This window comes from Neoarius graeffei, chromosome 8, assembly GCF_027579695.1.
Source record: "Neoarius graeffei isolate fNeoGra1 chromosome 8, fNeoGra1.pri, whole genome shotgun sequence".
In the NCBI taxonomy this organism is placed as follows: domain Eukaryota; kingdom Metazoa; phylum Chordata; class Actinopteri; order Siluriformes; family Ariidae; genus Neoarius; species Neoarius graeffei.
The window spans coordinates 46,233,472-46,250,874 of NC_083576.1; the positions used below are offsets into that span (position 1 = coordinate 46,233,472).

A 17,403-nucleotide genomic window follows, 5' to 3' on the forward strand; every position below is an offset into this window, starting at 1 on the left:
GGGGGGGGAGAGACAGACACAAAAGGGAGAAACGGAAGGGCACCACGGGTGCGGCGGGCCGGCTGGGGTGGAGCCGGCCCCCGTCTCCGTGGTGGGGGAATGGGGCGAGGATGGGACACAGAAGGGAGGGGAGAAAGAGAGAGAGAAGAGAAGAGAAGAGAAGACGTCATCAGCTGTCCTGCCACCGGAACAGCCGCCAAATGATCCTCCGCCAGTCCTACTGCCTGATCCAGCGACACCCGGCGGTGGCACTGGACCCACTCCGTAGTTCCTGCTGGTAAGCGGGCAATGAACTGCTCCAGCACCACCTGATCGATGATTCCCTCGGCGTCGCGATCGTCGGCCCTCATCCACCTCCAGCAAGCGTCCCGGAGCTGCTGGCCGAACGCGAACGGCCGGCCGACTTCCTCCAATCGCAGCGCGCGGAAGCGCTGGCGCTGTTGTTCTGGTGTGTGCCCCACGCGCTGGAGGACGGCCCGGCGGAGGTCCGCGTAGGCCAGCCAGCGGTCAGCGGGGAGCTGTAGCGCAGCCAGCTGCACCTCTCCCGTTAGGAGGGGGAGGAGGCGCGCCGCGCGCTGCTCCATCAGCCACCCCGAGGCTTCGGCGACCTGTTCAAACAATGTGAGGAACGCCTCGGGGTCGTCCTGCGGGCCCATCTTGGTCACGGTGAGGGGAGACGGGCCCGCGGCCGGGGCGCTGGTGGACCCCGCCGACGCGAGGAGATGCCGGAATGCCTCACGATCTTCCTGCTGGGCCAGCACCAGGGCTTCGAAGCGCCGCTCTTGTTCCTTTCGGAGCGTGACGAGCGCCTGGTGCTGGCTTTGCTGAGCCGTGGCGAGGGCGTGGACCAGGTCGGCGAACGGGGAGGATTCCATGGGGCTGCTGGGTTGGTGCTCCACCTTTTCCCAGGTTTCAGCACCACTGTCGAATGTCCCTTAGGTGTGGGTGGAGCACAGAGGATGGCAGGACAAAGCTTAAGGTAAGTAACAGGCTTTATTGACAGACTTTTCAGTTTAACAATATTTCAGAGAAACACACACACATGCTGTGTTCTCGTCCCGGGAAGAGCTTCCCTCTGCTCTCCCTCTGCCTCCTTAAATAGGGCGCGGTTACTGGGAAGACACAAAAACACAGGTTAATTACCATCAGGTGTAGTGATTCTGCCACTCACCTTCCCTGGCTCCGCCCTCCTGTCCCAGACCGGCACTTGACCACGCCCCCGCTGCCACAGTCTTCTTCTTTCATGGCTATCTGATAATAGTCATTCCTCAAATCCAAAACAGAGAACCACTTGCTACCTGATAGACAGTCCAGAGCCTCATCAATGCATGGTGTAGTATACTGATCAGGAACAGTATGGATGTTGAGCATACGGTAGTCAATGCACATCCTCACATCTCCATTCTGTTTCCTGATAATTACTAGTGGGGATGCATATGGACTTTTAGACTCTTTGATGACGCCTGCTGTTAATAACTTCTGGATGTGATGCTGCACATCGTCAATGTCTGCAGAAGCAATGCGTCTGGAGCGTTCATGAAATGGTCATGGGTCTGACAAGCGAATAGTGTCCTCCACTCCTTTGGCTAATCCCACATCCAGTTCATGCAGAAGGAAGACAGCTGCTCTTTCTGACAGCTTCTGACAGAGCCTTGTTTTCTATTGTTCTGGAACAGGTGACTCTCCAAAGTAAATCAAGCTGGCATTAAACTCCTCAGATCCTGATTGAGGGTCAGACACGATTGTAACAACATCAGTAATGTACAAACCACCTACAACAGTACCCACTGGTATAGTTGCATCTTTCAGCGATTCATTTTGTACCAGCACCATGAGTTTATTGACATCCACAGCACTGCTTGGTATTACTATGGATTGCAACAACACACCTGCAGGAAGAGGGGTGTATGATAGAGGTTTCAACCATGAAAATTTCATTTGGCATTGGCTGCTCTAGCACAACTTTGCACATTGCTTTACGACTGTTTCCTGCAGATATTATCAGGGGTCCAGGGCCCTCCCATTTGACACACCCTACTTCATCATCCTCTTCTTTAGGCAACTCAACAGTATTTGTCTTTCTCTCTTTCTCAGGGCCCATGCTGTGTAGCCCTAAGGTGTGGACCACAGACAAAGATGTATTGTCACAAAGCTGGGCCAACTGCTTGGGAAGACTGGCTTTGACATTGGTCCCTATAATTAAAGGGGTCTGATCTGGACCTGGTAGATCGAGACAAATCAAAGCTAGGATGACACAGCAGTTGGTGCTCCTGCCACTTTTTTTGGGAACTTGATGTCTACCACTATATAGCCAAGGTATGGATAACTGGAGTGACTTAAACCCCAGTTGGCTAACTTACAGGGTGAACTGGAGTGTCTGGTCAGCATTTTTTTGTACCAGGATTCAAAGATTATGATGACTCTAGAACCACTGTCCAATAGTGCATCACACAGGTGTCCATTCACTTTAAGTGGCTCCAAGGATGGTGGCTCTATTAAGCCCTCTAGTATGCCTACTGGCTCAAGCATACTGCACTCTTCCTAACTGTACAGGTTGTTTCCTTTGGTGCTGTAGCACCAGTAAACTGTGAATTATGTTTAGCTTTTTTGAGAGTTTGAGTGAGCCTCTGAAATACTTTGCTTTGATTCTCAGAGTTTCTACATTTGCCTGCCATGTGTTCATTTTCACCACAGCAGTAACAGAAGCATTCTTCAGGATCAGTCACTTGTTTGTCTGTTGTGTTTACAGTCACTAACCTTTGGTAACCTCTCTGTGCAGCTTAAGAACAAACTGCTTCGGCTAATTCATGCTGCTGGAAAAATTACTGGTGTTAAAGAGCACTTCTCCATTCAGAGTATTTATGAACAGGCCACTCTGCAACATGCAAATAAGATTATCTGCAATCCATCACACATCATTCATGGCGAGTATGAGCTGCTACCATCTGGTAGAAGGTTTAGAGTTCCTCACTGCAGACTGAACAGATTTAAAAACTCATTTGTTCCTGTGTCAATTAAGCTGGTAAACAAGGTCAGATAAGACCAGAGCACAGATGACTTGTGGTTGTTTGTTTTGCACAGGTTAGTATTTTTACTTATTAGAATTTTAGCACGGCACGGTGGTGTAGTGGTTAGCGCTGTCGCCTCACAGCAAGAAGGTCCGGGTTCGAGCCCCGTGGCCGGTGAGGGCCTTTCTGTGTGGAGTTTGCATGTTCTCCCCGTGTCTACGTGGGTTTCCTCCGGGTGCTCCGGTTTCCCCCACAGTCCAAAGACATGCAGGTTAGGTTAACTGGTGACTCTAAATTGACCGTAGGTGTGAATGTGAATGGTTGTCTGGGTCTCTGTATCAGCCCTGCGATGATCTGGCGACTTGTCCAGGGTGTACCCCACCTTTCGCCCGTAGTCAGCTGGGATAGCCTCCAGCTTGCCTGCGACCCTGTAGAACAGGATAAAGCGGCTAGAGATAATGAGATGAGAATTTTAGCATTTTATTACACCTATTAGATGTTATTTATTCATTCTCTTATTTATTTTTTTATTTATTTATTTATTTTACATTTTTATTATTATTATTATTTTTTAAATTCACAATGTTTCTTGCACTTTCAGGCACCTTGTATGATATGGATGTGCATATCTATTGTATGTTTGTTATTGTGTTGTATTGTATGTTCTGTGTTGTGGCTGCAGCATGGGCGAATGGCCAAGAACACATTTCTCACTTTGTGAAACAATAAAGTTAATCTTAAATCTTGAACTACAGTTGGTGGAGTTCTAGCCTGATGGGACATTTTTCAGTTTACCTTTTGTTGTAGTTGCTTCACTTGTTTCTTTCCGGCTACCTTTTCAGTGTCCAAACTAGTCTCTGTGACTGTCTCTATGCTACCTGGCCTGCTTTCCTTCTTTTCCTCAATGTCTTGATGTGTGGCAAATGCTGCAAACATTGATTTTACTTCTTTAATTTCAGGTCTTTTAAATTTGTATTTCTGTTTGCTATCACTCTGAAGCTTGCCATGAACTGTTTGCATGGATTGATTTAGTTTTGTCTGGGAAGTTTAATATTCCTCTTCTGTGTGGATTTCACGCAATAGTTCAAGAAATGTTGGAGGGTTGGCTCCCCTCTCTCTCAACCACAGTTGAATCAACATGAGGTCAGCATCCACTGCACCTTTGAGTAGCTGCTCTATGCATGCTTTATCCATACTACTAGCTGGAAGGTCACCTCTTTGTACTACTTTTGACAGGCAATGTTACAGCCTCCTTAAGAAATCAGAAAGCTTTTCTCCAGGTTGCTGCTGCTGTAGTCTGAAAGCAAAATACAAATCATCTCCTGACTCAGCTAGTCCAAAGGTGCTTTTGAGAGCCTCTAAACATTGTTGGAGGGTAATGTCAGGGTCGGATTAGCGCATGGCTTTTATCATCTCTAAGACTAGCCTCTTTAAGCTTTCCATTATTCTTCTCCTTTTATCCTTTAGGGAATCATTGCTCTCTTCAACCATCAGGTAAGCTTGCACCAACTAATGGTCAAATTGTTCCTCCCCTGCTGGAGAGGGCACAGCACCTGAAAAGATTCGCAAGTGGCAGTATCCTTCACTCTCCAGAGATTGTTTGGCTGTTTCATCTAAGAGATTACCAACAGCACAAAGGATGGATTCGATGGAAGAGGAGACTGGCTGTGGTCCTGCAAGTAAAGCCTGTACATCCTCCACAGGCTTCTCCTCAGCCTGTAGTAAAGCACTCAATTTACTGTTGAAGTCTTCTTCAGCATCTAAATTTTCAGCTGGAATGAAGATTGGCCATGCCGTCAGTCCTTCTAGTGCGGGCACTTCCTGGGGGACATTTGAGGGAGTCACTTTTTTCTTTACATTCACAAAAGTACTAGTACCTCATTTTCTATTTCATGTAATATGCTTTCCTGGAGACACACTGTGGCAGCAGGGGCGTGGCCTAGTGTCAGTTTGTGAATGGAGGGCGGGGCCAGGGAAGGTGAGTGGCAAAGCCAATGCACCTGTGGTTAATTAATGTTGTGTCTGTGTTGTTGCAGTGACAGAAGACAGAAAAGGAGGGAGAGAGCAGAGAGAGGGGAGTTCTCCCAACCACAACACATGTATGTGTGTTGTGTGTGTGAGACTGTGTGTGAGCAGCAAGTGAGTAAAGCTGAAAAGCAGAAAAATAAGGAAAATAAAGTGTGTGTGTGTGTGTGTGTGTGTGTGTGTGTGTGTGTGTGTGTGTGAACATCAGCTCCCGCTTGCTATGCTTCTGTACTCCACCCACATCAGGGACTTATTACAGTGGTGCCGAAACCCAGGAGTATAGAAGAGAACCACCACATGGAGTCCTCCCCATTTAAGGAGCTCATCCATGCCCTCGCTACCACCCAGTAGAACCAGCATCAAGGGCTGACCACCCTCCAGAAGAAGCAAGAGCAACGCTTTGAAGCCTTGATGCTGGCCCAGCAGGAAGATCGCCAGGCATTCCGGCATCTGTTTACGATGGCAGGGGCTTTGTCCACCACCACAACGGACCCTCCTCATGTCACCCTCACGAAGGTGGGTCCGCATGACGATCCAGAAGCTTTCCTTGCTCTCTTTGAGCAAGCAGCCAAAATGTGGGGGTAGCGGCTCGAGCAACGCATAACACGCCTCCTCCTGCTCCTGACTGGTGAGGTACAGCTCACAGCATAGCAGCTCCCTGCCGACAGCCGGCTCATGTAAGCTAACCTAAAGAGAGCCATCCTGCAACATGTTGGCTGCTTCCCAGAACAACATTGCCAGTGCTTCCGGACGCTGATGTTGGAGGAGGTTGGCCTGCCGTTTGCATTCAGCCAGCAACTCCGGGACACCTGCTGGCGGTAGCTGAGGGTGGAAGATCACGATGCTGATGGGATCATCAATCTGGTGGCACTGGAACAGTTCATCTCTCGACTTCCGGAAGGAATAGCAGAATGGGTCCAGTGTCATTGCCTGGCATCACTAGAACGAGCCATTGAGTTGGTGGAGGATCATCTGGCGGTGGTTCTGAGGGCAGGCGGATGAGGTGCCTCTCTTCATTTCTTTTCTCTCTCTCCTTTTTCCCCCTCTCTCTCTCTCTTTCCCTTCCCTGCTCCATTCCCCCACCACAGAGGTGGGGGCTGGCCCCTCCCCAACCAGCCTGTCACACCCGTGGTGCCCTCCCATCTCCCTCTTCAGTGTCTGTGTCTTCTCCCCCTCAGGTGAGTGACCCCTATAATGCCAGTGCAGAGGGAAAGCCTGGGCCAGTGTGCTGGCATGGCAGGGAGCCGGAGCATCTCCAGACTCAGGGCTCTGCGATGGAGGTGGGAGCTGTGATCCAGATCCCCGACATGCCAGAGACTGCCCCCAATCGGGCCGGAACATATTGCATACCGGTAAGTGTTCAAGGGGATACATATCATGCGTTGGTGGATTCCGGCTGTAGTCAGATCTCAATTCACCAAAGCCTGGTGCAAGGTAAGGCATTGGGGAGAGCACAAGCAGTGAAGGTGTTGCGTGTGCATGGGGATGTTCACAATTATCCTTTAGTGTTTGTCCATATTCTATTCCCAGGGGAAAAGCATAGAATAAAGGTGGCGGTTAATCTTCGTCTCACCCACTCGCTGATTTTGAGAACAGATTGGTTGGGGTTTTGAACCTTAATGGAACACATAATAGGGAGTGGGTCCTTCAGTAAAACATCACGGGGGGATCCTGGTGTGGCATTGACTGGAGAAACTGTCACAGAGCCATCCACGTCATCACCATGTCAGGGCGATATGAGGAGGGAGGAGCAGCAGCTCGCCCCTCCTCCTGTTCTCGGGGATTCCCTCAAGGATTTCCCTTTAGAGCAGTCATGAGACAAGACTCTATGGCATGCGTTTGACCAAGTTAGAGTAATCAATGGTCAAACTCTCCAGCCAACTCTCCGTGCTCTCACGGAAGACGGTTGCATTTCTCTGCCTCTCCCTTCCCTTATCTTTCCTGCTTCTGCTGTCTCGTCTGTCTATTGTCTATACTTTTGAGAGACTCTCTCTGCATTGCTCTCCAAACTAAAAATCATGGAATTGATAAACTGGTCTCTTCACGCAATTGACACAATTTTCTCGATGAGAAGCCTGGGTTCGGGGGAACCAGCCTGTCCTGCCAGAACGTTCGCAGCTGGCTACATGATGGACACGTGGGAGAGGTGGTGGGTCATGTGCCTGGCGGTTCTTTCTGTGGAGGACATTGAAGACATCTACCTATTCGGAACCATGATTACAGGATTTTACTGATTGGATTAGGCATTGGCCTGGTTTATCGAGGAAATCAGAAAACGGTGACAGCTGTCCAAAGCCCCATAAAGCTGCCCGACATGATTGAAGCGGTGGGCAGAGCTGTCGGCACTCAGACTGCGGCTATTCAGAACTTGAACCACAACATGGATAACATCATGGAGAAGCTTTTGGCTTTGCAAAGGAAAATGGATCGATTCGGAGACCAGAATGGACAAACAGAGTAGTCATTTAAAGGAATGCGTCTACTCACCCCAAGACCAAACAATCCCAATCTTACCTGCTTTCGGCTCCCTCAGACAGCACTGGCCTTGGCCAAGGCCGTTGCTGGGACAACAACTCCCCCCTGAAGATCACTGCTGTTAGACTCTCTCGTATTTCTTCCCCCACTTCCCATGGTCGCCGCTTTTACCCCCAGTGTGACAAGTGGGTAAGCGCCGTCTTTGGCTGCAGGACCAGACTGCTTGTTTGCGCTGGGTTACCTATACCTCTGCCCCTCCCCCCTTACCCCCTCCCATGATCACCCCTTCCTCACCCCCTTCCCCCTCGAGTCCCGAGTCATGTGTAAAGTGTACTGTGTTATTTTTGTGCTTATGTGCTGAGGTGTTTTTTTAATGTTCCCACACTGTACTTCCCACAGGAGCATAGTGTGGGGGTTGCTTTTTTCTCCTCCCCTCCCCTCATGTTACTCTGTATTTTTCATCCCTGTCTTCCTGTCCTGTCTATTCCCCCTGTGTCAATTGTATGTATGTGTATATGTACTGATGGGTTGACGGCTAATTTCGCTGGTACTTGTGACTAAGTGACAATAAAGGGTTTATTCATTCATTCATTCATTCAAATGCGACACCTGCCTTCCCATAGTCACGATTATTAAAGATAGATTTATCGAGTGACACAGAAAACTCAAACCAGTGAACAAATAACCCAGTTGTTAATCCCAAAGAGCCACAGGGAACTTGTGTTCCATGCAGCTCAATTTAATCCCATGGCCGGAAACTTAGGGCAGGATAAAACACTAGCCCGAATAATGGCTGCAGCACATAGAACACCTTAGGGCTGTCCTAGAGTCGCTGAGGTGGGCGGGTCTCACAGCTAACCTGAAAAAGTGTGCAATTGGGTGGGTGGAAGTATAATATCTGGGTTTCCACTTGGGCCATGGGCAGGTGTGTCCCCAAATTGACAAGATAGCAGCAATTGCAGCCTACGTGAGTCCCAAGACCAAAAAGGGGGTGAGACAGTTCCTGGGGCTGGCTGGCTACTCTCGTAGGTTCATACCTAATTATTTGGACATCACCAGTCCACTGACTGATCTCCCTAAAAAGGGAGCACCAGAACCGGTCCAGTGGACGGAGCAGTGCCAACAGACTTTTACCAAAGTAAAAGGGGGGGGGGATGGACTCTTACACTCCCCTGACTTCTCTCTCCCCTTTATTTTGAAAACAGACACATCAGACAGAGGGCTGGGGGCTGTTTTGTCCCAGAAGGTGGAAGGCAAGGAATGCCCCATGCTGTACATCAGCCACAAGCTCTTGATGCATGAGAGTAAGTACAGCACCATTGAGAAAGAGTGCTTGGCCATCAAGTGGGCAGTCCTCACCCTCTGTTACTACCTGCTGGGGCACCCTTTCACCCTCTGTTCGGATCACATACCTCTCCAGTGGCTGCACCACATGAAAGATGCCAATTTATGGATCACCCATTGGTATCTAGCCCTCCATCCATTTAAATTCGAGGTGGTCCACAGGCCAGGGGCGCAGATGGAAGTAGCAGACTTCCTGTCCCATTGGGGGGGGGGGGGGGGGGGGGAGTCTGCTGCAGACCCGGCCTGAATCGGGTGGTGGGGTTACATGGCAGTGTGGGCGTGGCCTAGCATCAGTTTGTGAATGGAGGGCGGGAGCAGGGAAGGTGAGTGGCAAAGTCAATGCACCTGTGGTTAATTAACGTTGTGTGTCTGTGTTGTTGCAGTGACAGAGGATAGAAAAGTTGGGAGAGAGCAGAGAAGGGGGGCTCTCCCAGCCAGAGCACATGTGTATATGTTGTGTGTGTGACTGTGTGTGAGCAGCAAGTGAGTAAAGCTGAAAAGCAGAAAAATATGGAAAATAAAGTGAGTGCGTGAACATCAACTCCCACCTGCTGTGCTTCTGTACTCCACCCACATCAGGGACTTATTACACACATGTCTAAGACACTTTATGGTCTGCAATTTATCTTCTATTTGTGCAATATGTGTATTTGTTGGTACAGTGGTCAGTAGTGCATGGCTCTTGTTCAGCTGCTCTCCACGACACCACTTTGCAAACTTGTTTACAAACATAGTGTAACTCTCCATATTTTCCTATATCCTATTGTAATTGTTATGCCCAGCAAATTATTGATTCTAACCTAGTGCATCTAGAAACTCAGAACACACTCTATCCAAGCAGTGCCTCCATTTTATGTAGCTCACCTATAATTATTTTAATCAGGTAAGGGCCCCCGAGTTCATTACTCCAGGTAATCAAACTCACAAACAAGAATACTTAAATTGAGGTTGTCTTGTGTTCTTCTACCCACACAATCATGAGTCTCTTTAGTTACCTCTAATGAGCTATAACACCCTGATTGCTTAAGTTATTAACCTATAACCTCTTAAGCAAACTAGCATTTATATTCTCTTATGCTTAGCTACTTCTATTCAAGGAAATAACCAGATGTCACATTGGAAGCAGTAATAACAGCAATAAACTGATCTTATTTACTTTGAAAATGAACAAATAAAATGAATGTTATTTTTTGAGTTTCACCTTCCCTTCAATAAATGTTATCAATTCAGTTTATCCAATTCAGTGAGCTCACATTCACCAAGCACACACACACACCAGCACCCCTTAAAATAACAGCCATCCATCCATTATCTGTAACCACTTATCCTGTGCAGGGTTGCAGGAAAGCTGGAGCCTCTCCCAGCTGACTATAAGCGAGAGGCGGGGTACACCCTGGACAAGTCGCCAGGTCATCGCAGGGCTGACACATAGAGACAAACAACCATTCACACTCACACCTATGGTCAATTTAGAGCCACCAATTAGCCTAACCTGCATGTCATTGGACTGTGGGGGAAACCAGAGCACCTAGAGGAAACCCATGTAGACACGGGGAAAACATGCAAACTCCACACAGAAAGGCTCTCGTCGGCCGCTGGGCTTGAACCCAGAACCTTCTTGCTGTGAGGAGACAGTGCTAGCCACTACACCACCGTGCCGCCCCCCTTAAAATAACAATAAAATAAAATATGAAGTCAATGTTGCAGATGCTTGGGAGCAGAGAGGCCCAAAACTACTTGGCCATTTCATTCAGAGAGCATAAAAATAAAAGTGTGGTACCTTACTTAGTAGTTCTGAGTCCAGTCTGCAGCTTTTTTAAGTCTCTTTGCACTCAGTGAGGATCCAGGTGATCAGCAAGTGTCCCAAAATGATACGATCTCTACAGGTTTTACCAATCTCTCAACCTCCAATGCAAACACAGATGATTAGCAGGTGTCCAACTATGGTTTAGTCTTTTCCACAAAGTTCACTTAACTTTGAGAGTTGACTTGGGCTACATCCACACGACAACGGCAACGAGATTTTTTTTTTAAATATCGCGTCTACATGGGCAACGGATCAGTAAAATTTCAGGTACATATGGGAACGCAACGCTTGCTGAAAACGATGCAATACACATGCCACACCTCTACGTGCGCTGTAACACGGTCCCATCGGAGACACCAGAACAATAGAAGAAGTAGACGCATGCACATAAACCCCTTCTTCTGTAGCATTAGCCACATAAAGTTTTGATTATTAATCAGTAGCGTAAAATGAAAGACGCGGAAAGAGGAATGAATGGGGGTAGATGGAAGCCGGTACGCCAACATTCTGATATCCTCCAGAATTCTTTAATGGTCCGGAATAAATTGAATGCTACACATTGATGGATTACTTTGTTCTTCTACGCCCTTTTTGAGGAATGTATTGTCGGACTTAAACCAACATCTGAAGAGGTGAGATCGCTCCTTTTTTTCCTATTTTTGCTGGCGGGATTGTTTTTGTTTTTGGAAAGCGCACGGGCGGTGCGCGGTTTGGTACTGCTTCCGCGGTGTTTGGACTAAAGACTCTGCCCTAAGGGCTATTCTCTCTCTCTCTCTCTCTCTCTCTCTCTCTCTCTCTCTCACTTTGCACCATTACACAATAAATATTCACAGTGAAAATATTTTGTAAGCGCGTTTCATGAACCAAGTTATAGGATTTATTTACAACTCGCATCGAGTTCGTTACACGTCTACCCGGCGTGAAGCACTGACAGTCATGTGGTTGTGACGTCATCATAAACAAATCCATTCTACTCATCCAGATGACTTTGCAACGGGGCCGTTGCCAGATTTTTTCACTCTGGAACCCGTTCTCAAAAGATTTTGTTTTGGGGCACCCAAAACGCCGGTGCCGTGTGGACGCCAGGCCGAAACGATAAACAATTTTATCAGATTCACCTGAATCCGTTGCCGTGTGGACAGGGCCTTGGTATCTTGTAGCACTCTTATCAATGTTCCAGGTTTCCTTGTCAGAAACGCCGAGCTAGGGCCTATAGCATGAACTGGGTTAGCTATACAGTGGCTAAAGGTCCATTCACTATGCTAACGAATGCTAATAGAATACAATCAATAGGGTAATGAGCTAAACACATGAAGCTATTACGCACATATAAACAACTCCTGACCAAACTTCAAATGGAAATATCTCCAGTTGCTCACAGAAAATATGCAGAACAAGTGTTCCAGTGTAGACTGTCGAGCAGATAGTTCAAGACACAAACTACATACGTTTGTACAAGCTTCATTCACATAACAGATCACAATTTAATCAGTCAAGACCCCAAAGTTAACACTCTCGCCTTCTCTCTCTCTCTCGCGTTCTCTCTCTCCACCTGCGCATCCCTGTGCTTCACCTGCCTCAATCAGTGAATGACTAGTAATGCTTCTAATCTTCAATACCACTTCCCTTTACACCAATGAACTCCTCACAATAAAACATTCATTACCATGCAACTGAACATTTTTTTTTACTTTTCATGAACTTATATACGTGTGTGTGTGTGTGTGTGTGTGTGTGACACACACACGGCTTTCCCCAAAGCACGGATACGTGGCACTCCACCACGTGGTGCGACATCAGCGCCATGCTGTCACTTACACACACACACACACACACAAAAAAAAAAAAAAAATCAATACCATAAAATGAACAATGCAGAGTACTTTCCACACCTACTAAATAATTCCTATTCCCCTCTGAAAATGAGTAATAACTATAGAAATAGGAAGATATTGTAATATATACATCTAGACCAGGGGTTCTCAACCTTTTCTGCTTTACAGCCCACCTATTCATACTTGTAACAAGTCAAGGCCTGTTAAAAAAGATCCCCAATTATTTTGGCTCATCTATTCTATTAGAAACTAATAATCTATTGTAAAGTGTATTAATGGAATGCAACATCACTCCCTGTTACAGACGGGAGCCCAGGAATTAAATAAATGCAATAAAACATTTTTATAAATGTACAGTAGGTACTGTATTTAAAACTATATGGATGTACCAGAAGCCAAACCTTGCATGCAGGGCATTCTCAGTCAAAAGGGATTAAAGATTTAAAAGTTTTGCCTTTGGGTGGCATAGTGGTGCAGTGGTTAGCACTGTTGCCTCACAGGAAGAAGGTTCTGGGTTCAAGCCCAGTGGCCGGCAGGAGCCTTTCTGTGTGGAATTTGCATGGTCTCCCTGTGTCTGCGTGGGTTTCTTCCATGTGCTCCAGTTTCCCCAACTGGAAACTGCAGTTAGGCTAATTGGTGACTCTACATTAACCGTAGGTGTGAATGGTTCTTTGTCTCTATGTGTCAGCCCTGCAGTGACCTGGTGACTTGTCCAGGGTGTACCCTGCCTCTTGCCCATAGTCAGCTGGGATATGGCCCTTTTCCACTACCCTTTTTCAGCTCACTTCAGCCCGACACGGCTCGCGTTTCGACTATCTCAAAACAGCACGACTCAGCTCGCTTCAGCCCTGCTTAGCCCCCAAAACTCGCACAGTTTTGGAGTGGGGCTGAAGCGAGCCAAACCGAGCTGAGTGAGGCTGGGGGCGTGAGCAGACACTCCCCTGTGCACTGATTGGTGAGGAGGAGTGTCCTCACATGCCCACACACGCCCCGCGAGCACGCTGGGATCTGTCAACACCGTAAACCCAGAAGAAGAAGAATTACGAATTACGAGAATTTCTGGAGCCTTATGCGCCTCGCCTCATCTATACGCTCTTGCCAATATCTGTTGGCGTTGTCGGTGACAACAAGCCACAGCACCAAGACCAGCAACACTAACGACTCCATGTCCTCCATGTTTATTGTTTACTATCCGGGTCGTGAGACTACCGCTTAAAAGATCACTGATGTCACTGTTTGCACCGCTTAACGACATCACGTGACGTCCACCCACTTTCGCTAACTCCACCCAATGTGTCCACCCACTTCCAGCCAGCACGGTTCAGCGCAGTGGTAGTTGCAATGCAACTCCAACAGCCCCACTCAGCTCAACTCAGCACGGCACGTCTCAGCCCGACTCAGCCGCGTTTGTAGTGGAAAAGCGGCAATAGGCTACAGCTTGCCTGTGACCCTACACAGGATAAGTGATTAAAGATGTAAGGGTTTTTTTTAAGATTGTGTATCTTTTCTGTCTTCTGTATTTGTAATTATTTGTATCTGTACATGCATGACTCATTCATTGTGAGTTGGAAAATTATCCATCTGTTGATTTCCCCAACATCTCAAACTACCTGGTCCTGCAGACATCATTCTACATGGACAAACAGATGAAAACCTGGAAGAGCATGGAGGCAAACAACTTTTTATATGTGGCTGGGTTAAAGATCTGAAGATCAATACACTACAAGATAAATCCTGTATTGTTTTTGCCTGGGTAAAGAGAAATTTCTGGGCTTTTTGTCCGCGTCTTTGAGATGGTTGCTAGGACACTACAAGTTTTAGTATTGGGTGCAAACAAACCACAGCCACTCGATTCTAAATCTGCCTTGCTCTTCTCTTCCAGCAGGCATCATGCAGGCATCACAGATGCATATAATTTACCCACAAACATATGTGTTTATTCCGCATGTGCACCCTCTGTGTGTGTGTGTGTGTGTGTGTGTGTGTGTGTGTGTGTGTGTGTGCGCTCTCTCTTTCTCTGTATGTGTGTGTGCGCATGTGCAGTTTAAATGCAGAGTAGGAATGTGACAAAAATAAAGGATTGTTCTTCTTAATTTCCCTACAAATGCATTTATTCCACTTGAAAAGTGTACAGCAAACCAGCAATCAGATTTGGGACACTACGACATCCTGAACTATTTAGTATTTGTCTTCAAACTTGAAAAAAATTTGCGGCCCACTAGATGGCACAGTGGGCCATGGCCAAGTGGTTGAGAAACACTGGTCTAGACCATCCTGGTACTCAACCCAGATGTGAAAATAAAGCATTTTGCTGCGTGCAATGACTGCCATTCACAACCATACATAAAATCACATTCTCGGCACTGGTCACTAGATGGCACTGTTGCATGATTTGACCTCAATTCTGTTCCTGACATCCTGGAATTGGAAAATGAAGGGGCGTGCTATGAAGTGTTTTCATTTCAAATCTAATTTTGCCCTTTGAATTTTGCCCTTTGCATATTTGACAAGGTAAAAAAAAAACAACACAAATTTAATAATGTTGAATTGTGCCTAAATCAGCCCTAGATGCCACCAGAATGCACCATTTGAAGTCTCTAGTTTCAAAATTTTCTGGGGGAGCATACCCCCAGACCCCCCTAGCAGCCTTCAACCTTTACGGGCCACTCTGATATTTTTCTGGGGAAAGCCCTGATATAAAACCTTGATCGGAATCAGACTCAAAAGGGGAAACATCCTCCTTCAAGTGATAACAGATGCCGTGATTATAAAAAATTTGCTTCTATAACTGTGTCCTATATGGTTAAAAAGTACTACTCACTGGTCTGGTTAGCTTTTTCATTGCTCCTTGCTAGTAGCCAAACTTTGTCTTCTTCCTTTCTCCAGAGATAATGAACCACTCAACAACTGCTGTGTAGGTTACTCAATAAACAACCTATTCGATGCTGTTCTGTACTGTGAGTGTGTTTCTCTTGCAACAGAAAATTAAATAAAGATTAGGAGATTGATTGGCAGATTAGGAGATGACAGTGAACTGTTTGAGCATGCCCTACTGTGCCCCAGGTCTCCTCAACTGACATCAGGACCAGACCTCACTAATGCTCATGTGGCTAAATGGGTTAAAATTCATAGAGCCATGCTCCAAAATCTAGTGGAAGTCCTTCCCAGAAGAGTGGAGGTTATTATAACAGCAAAAGGGGTACCAACTTTGTTATGGGCTCTTCAGAAAGTGCATATGGGTATGACAGTCAGATGTGCACATACTTTTGTCCGTATACTGTATATATAATGCACATTAAACCACTTTGGTTATGTGAGTCTTTTTGATCAAGCATTCTGACCATTTTTGGTGTGAAGAAGTCTGAAGTGAAACACTTTAGTCAGGCTAAAACAACTGAGAGTGAGGAACATCAAAACAAGAACAATATAAAATACTATGTTGTCTTTTACACAAATCTACAAGATATAATGCAATTACAAAACACTAAAATACATACAAAAACACTTTGGAGAATCTATGATTCACCGATAGCATTTTCAATGTTTCATGAGATAAGCAGATTGTTCCCTCATAAAAGGCATGAAGTACAGTCCTGTACCCTATTTTTTTTTATTTCTTTTGTTTTGAAATAATTGTCCTAAGAGCCAGTCTCTTTGCTGAAGAATGATCATTGAGAAAATGAATGGAGGACCAAGGCCATTGTAAAAGTGGCTGGTCAGTGTTCAACTCTATTCCCTTCTTTTCTTTTTTTATTTTTTATGTGATTTTTCTTTCACTGTAATGTGACTATTTGTCATGCTGTGTTTTTGAAAATACACATTTGTTTCTCAAAAGAATGCTTCCCTCTTACTGCTTTTAAAGGACTAATCGTACTGCAGAAAGTTCTGGACACAGCAGCAGAGCGGAACTGGCTGGTGACCTCAGTGAATGTGGAGACCATGACTGAGGCATCCTTCCTCAAAGTCTTTCAGGACCTAGATAAAAGGAAGGAAGGCCAGATCATAATTGATTGTGAACTGGAACGACTCAGCTCCATCCTGAAGAAGGTAACCAGTCATTCTTTCCTCCTTGTAGTAGAAAAAGGAACATATGTACCACCTTCGTCACTTGCTGAAGTGGTCTTTAGCATGTACGGGTGGTCTCAGATGATATACTTGGGGGGAAAAAAAAGGATTAGTACAAAACTAAGATGCCATGATGTTGTTCCTTCATGTGATCCATTGCTTGCATCACAACAAAAAAAGGGTTAATTTTACTTTTAAAGGGTTATCATGTAAAGAATAGAATGGGATTTTTAATTTCTGGATATTTTTTCCCAAAATAGCGTTGTCTCATCTCATCTCATTATCTCTAGCCGCTTTATCCTGTTCTACAGGGTTGCAGGCAAGCTGGAGCCTATCCCAGCTGACTACGGGCGAAAGGCGGGGTACACCCTGGACAAGTCGCCAGGTCATCACAGGGCTGACACATAGACACAGACAACCATTCACACTCACATTCACACCTACGGTCAATTTAGAGTCACCAGTTAACCTAACCTGCATGTCTTTGGACTGTGGGGGAAACCGGAGCACCCGGAGGAAACCCACGCGGACACGGGGAGAACATGCAAACTCCGCACAGAAAGGCCCTCGCCAGCCCCGGGGCTCGAACCCAGGACCTTCTTGCTGTGAGGCGACAGCGCTAACCACTACACCACCGTGCCACCAAAATAGTGTTGTTTGTAAAAAAAAAAAGTTTAAATTCACAATACACTCATCTTTACCATCATCTTTTTGTGCACTAGCAGGCCTGAGTGCTCATTTAAAATGTAATTCAAAGTGTTCATAAAGAGCCTGTGGCTATGATTATCGGATGAGGGCTAGTCAGATAATAAAAATGCCAGTGACATTTGGAGTTGGCATTCCC

At 46.4% G+C, this 17,403-nt stretch overlaps 1 protein-coding gene across 5 annotated transcripts in view; it reads left to right on the forward strand.

Moving 5' to 3' along the window:
* gria1a (glutamate receptor, ionotropic, AMPA 1a) overlaps window positions 1-17,403 on the forward strand; it is a 342,037-nt gene that overhangs the window by 133,602 nt on the left and 191,032 nt on the right. For 4 of the 5 annotated variants that reach the window (XM_060927686.1, XM_060927687.1, XM_060927688.1 and 1 more), the window contains one exon: window positions 16,357-16,541. In XM_060927686.1, the coding sequence (XP_060783669.1) occupies window positions 16,357-16,541 (185 nt within the window). Of the gene's footprint in view, window positions 1-5,076; window positions 5,148-16,356; window positions 16,542-17,403 lie in introns of those variants that run through there. The other variant, XM_060927690.1, reaches the window with a different exon arrangement.